The 4,379-nt window shown below is 38.3% G+C and overlaps 1 protein-coding gene across 4 annotated transcripts in view; it reads right to left on the reverse strand.

Moving 5' to 3' along the window:
• The window catches only part of nkain2 (sodium/potassium transporting ATPase interacting 2), a 100,810-nt gene that overhangs the window by 25,236 nt on the left and 71,195 nt on the right, over positions 1-4,379 (reverse strand). For all 4 annotated transcript variants that reach the window (XM_024291409.2, XM_024291408.2, XM_024291407.2 and 1 more), the window contains one exon: positions 2,835-3,035. In XM_024291409.2, the coding sequence (XP_024147177.1) occupies positions 2,835-3,035 (201 nt within the window). The remainder of the gene's footprint in view (positions 1-2,834; positions 3,036-4,379) is intronic.

Here is a 4,379-nt window from a genome sequence, read left to right on the forward strand (position 1 = left end):
AGTTGAACTCATAAATGGCCTAAAATTCCTCAGTAAACTAAGTTACTCAAAAAAGTCAACCTGGTTCTAAAATAGAAGCTAAACTCTAAAATAGCCTAAAAACCACAGTAGATAACAAATTAGCCAAAAATGTTAGCATGCTGCTAAAATAATAGCTAATCTCCAAATTTTTAAGAATTACTATTTTATTTTTCTTTACCCAAAGAGCCACCAAGGAGATATAAAAGAGCCACATGAGTATGACTGCTGCTGGGCCTCAGTGGTCAGTTTTTGTCAACACAATGCTCACAAATAACTTTATGCTAAAGTTTTATTCCCTCAAAAATGGCGGGAAAGTGAAAACCGTCAACGTCTCATCAACTCCTGTTCTGTTTTATAAATGCAGACAGCCAGTAGTTCCTGTTTTGACCAGACAAAACCCTTAACTCCTATAAACTCCAGCATTTCCAGCCAGACGGTGAAGCCATCAGACTGCCAAGTTTGTGCTCAGGAAGCATCATAGTGTTACAACACACCAATTACAGAGAGACAGCTGTTGGGCACCACTCAGCCACACTATAACTACCACTATCGATTGAGAGAGACGCAGTGAGCGCATGATGAGAGGGGACAGTTGTGCAGCAGGGGTAAAGATGCAGAAAGAGAAACAAAAGAAAGAGATCCACTCTTTTTGTTGGCGTAATGATCCGTGCAGTCACATTACAGCCCGGCCTGTTTGTTGTGTCTATATTCGCCTGGATGTGAGCACTCCGCCAAAAACACTACAGAGGAGGCTGAGATGAAAAGTGGCAGATCTCCCTCCGTTCAGCTCCGCGTTTCTCTGTCTGTTCGCTCGTCTGATCCTCCTAATTATTGCAATTTGACAGTGTGGGAGAGGAGGCAATGGAGGGAATGTCCAAGGAGGGAGCAGAGGAAAACAAGGAGGTGAAAAATCGACAGGAAACAGAAAACTGATGTGAGAGGAGCTCGTTCTCTGTGATGCTGATTACATGTTTTTTGGAGGATACCTCAGAAAACAACAGCATATCATTTAATAAAGGCATTCGTCAATTCCACTTTCTCATGCTGTCAATTCTGGTCTTACAGGATCTCATTGGCCTTCCACTTAGCTCTCCTACTTCCTTTTAAATGTCACAAATTCTCCCCTCCATAATTTAAAGCACAAAGCCTTTATCAACTCCCACGAGGGGCGGGTATCGATTAAAATACCAAGAAACAATTCAATTCACAAGAGCCTAAATTGATTCGATTCTGATTTTTTTTCAAATCTTTCGATCCTTCAATTTAATTTTGAGTTTACACAATTATACACATTTGTTTAGAAATACATTAATAATCTACTATATGATTTGAATATATTTGTATTCATCTGATCCAGTTCACATACTGTAAATGTATCAGTGAAATAATGAGATTGTTAATATCATCCAGTGTTACATGGATTCTCTAAAGGAGAAGTTCTAACTAAAATGTTCAGATCATTAACATTGGAAACATTGTTCTGCTTCTCCTGGAGGACGTTTCAGTTTGGCCACTAGGTGGAGATCACGCTCTAGAATTACACCTTAAACCGAAAGAAGAAGAAAGTAAAAAACTGTGATTACTTTAAAAATATTTCTTTAAAAGAATTTGGAAAATTCCTGTCTGTGAGTTTGTAAAGATGTTTATTTAGCCATCAATGTATGTTTATGTCGACCAATCGTTAGCATTAGCCATCCTGTGGGAAATTCCATTAAATGTTAGCATCAAGCTAGCAGACTTTAGTTTAAAGTGCTAAATTGATCTGTATTTTTATGAAATGATTATGTCCTTAAGATGTGACCACTCATTTCTTTGGTCCTACACAGGCCAACCCAAAAACCTGTACGTGTAACTACATCTTAAGATACACAACCATCACCAGTGTCTAGATTTCAAGATTCTGTTGTTCTCTGTTTTCAATCATCACAGACAGTTTTAGTTTTTGTGCAAAAAAAAACTCCTTTTTGTAGAGTTGTTATGACTTCTTGTTTACCTTGAAAAGTGATACCTTTGATTGTCAAGCAGTGTGCATTACGTCTTCCCACTGATAAAATGAACTGAAAGGTAGAGAATCTCCATGAGTTGGAAAACTTTAAAAATGAAAACATGTTCCTCAATTTTCCTTCACTTTGTGTGAAACTATCTCAGAATCAACACATTCTGGGTTAAGCGCTGTGAGACAAATGCCTTGAGACATAGATTTATACTTGATCCTTATGCTAATATAATCATAGGATTGTGAGCAGACAAATATAAGCCTGAGAGAACTAAACACCTCATAAAAATATTCCTTCCCTGCAGCTTTTATGAACACAAAAAGATTAAAAAATGTTTTAAATGAACATTGTACAATGTTGTTTTGATGTATTGTTTGACTTTTTGACAGAAGGGATTCTGGGAAAAGCGCAATTTTTAAAGGCAGCCTCTAGTGGTGATTTGTGGAACTGCAACAGTATAGTTGGACCAGAATTTGAGTGCATGCCTGGATGAGATTTTGTTTGTTTTTTTAAAGATAGGATAAATCAGACAAGAAAAACCTTGAAAATAACTTATTTTGACCTGGATTTCTTTAGATTCTGATAGGTTTTTGAAAGCTAATGTAAGGATTTCAGTGACAGATTTGCAGAGAAGAGTTATGAGTTGTAATAGAAATGAATTTACATAATGATTTAAAAAATAAAGTCATATAATTTTATTAACCTAAATGCAGAAAAAATGTCAGGAGTACGATGCATAATATATTAAATGTTTTTAAGTTGATAAACGTAACAGAAAAGCATTTTTTACACAAATTTTTTTGCTTAAATACTTACCGCCAGGAGTATCTGCAGGGAAGAATGAGCCACCTCGATGAACTGAAAGTCCATCAGACAGTCAGATATAGATATATATCTGTGGTCTGCAGGTGCCCAGGTTGGTGGGGAGCTGATGAGTGTCACTCTGCACCCCGGGCCGTTCTCCATCCACCAGGAGCGGTGCATGGACAAGTTAAACGTCAGGACAAGGTCAGAGTTCTGGCGAGACAGAGAGAGACGGGAGGTGAGTTGAATTACATCCTCTGAGGGAGGATGGAGCAGGAACATGGCAGAGGGATGCTGAATGTCAGGGCAGCTTTTTACCAGAGGTTTAATTAAAAGCAGACTGTGGAGCTTTGAGCCCAAAATAGATGTGAAATTTATAATTCTCTTTGTGCGATCGCTCCGATTAGATGGGAATCATGCAGAGACACGATTGGAATATGGACATTTAAGAGAGGGAGATGAGTGGAGGCCAAAAAAAGAGATAAACAAGGGAGATTGAGAGTTTTAGAGGGTAGATTTCGCACGGATTAAACGCTGTTGTCAAAGCTTTCCGCCTGAGGGAAAGAACAGAGACTTTTTATTTTTTATTTTTTTGCAGAGCTTATTAGCTAAAATGCTGCAGCGCAGGTGATAGACAACACTGTTTTGTTTTCTAAATGTCTTTCTCCTGGACAACCCCAGCACAAATACATGTGGATTTTTATCACTTTGGCATTAAAGATGATCCATTTACCTCTTTGACCCAAATTTAATTATCTCCACAGGCACTCGATTAGGCAGAAACCTAATGACTTTCCTGGTTTAAATTTTGCCAGCAGATTCGGTTGACTTTTATCAATTGTTTTGATTTTAACGTTCCTGCCTCGGAGGGACCACTTTCCCTGTGATCAGAGACAAATGTTTGGCACATGGACCGGATGTACTGTTTTATTCTATTATAGCAGTTCTAAAGCTGGCATTTTTCTTTAATTCTAATAGCCTCAAAAGCACAATGAAACAGTTTCCACTGTCCTGATTTAAAATATGAACAATTCTACTTCAGATGTGGACCATTCTGGCCAAAGAAAAGACACTTTTGTTCAATCAGTGGCAGAAGAAAAGCCTCTAATGCTCTTAGAAGGCAAACACATCTCACAATGACACTGAAAAGGGGCTGTTTGTCTATCAGAATTAGCCTGTTTCTAGAGATGGTGCCATCTGTGACTGGATGTTATCAAACTGCAGCCTCTCGGAAACAGGCGTGGAGCCACTAACGAGGGGAAGTTGCGAATGGCGGCACAAACCCAAATCACACTGCATTTACAAAACATGGATTTTGAAGGAGAACATCCAATAGAGGTGCTGGTCCTTATACTGTGTGTTTTGGAGTATACACAAATACTTGGTGAGATTTTGTGATTTAAAAAAATACATATTGGCTCATTTATTTGTTATTTTCCCAATAACAACCACTAGAGGGCACTGTAGGCGTGTCAGTTTTTGGTATTGACAGCAATGCAGAAGAAAAAGAAGCACTTTCCAAATCAAACATGGAGGAGAATCTAATCGTTCTCCTCT

Source organism: Oryzias melastigma, linkage group LG24 (genome assembly GCF_002922805.2).
Source record: "Oryzias melastigma strain HK-1 linkage group LG24, ASM292280v2, whole genome shotgun sequence".
Taxonomy (NCBI): domain Eukaryota; kingdom Metazoa; phylum Chordata; class Actinopteri; order Beloniformes; family Adrianichthyidae; genus Oryzias; species Oryzias melastigma.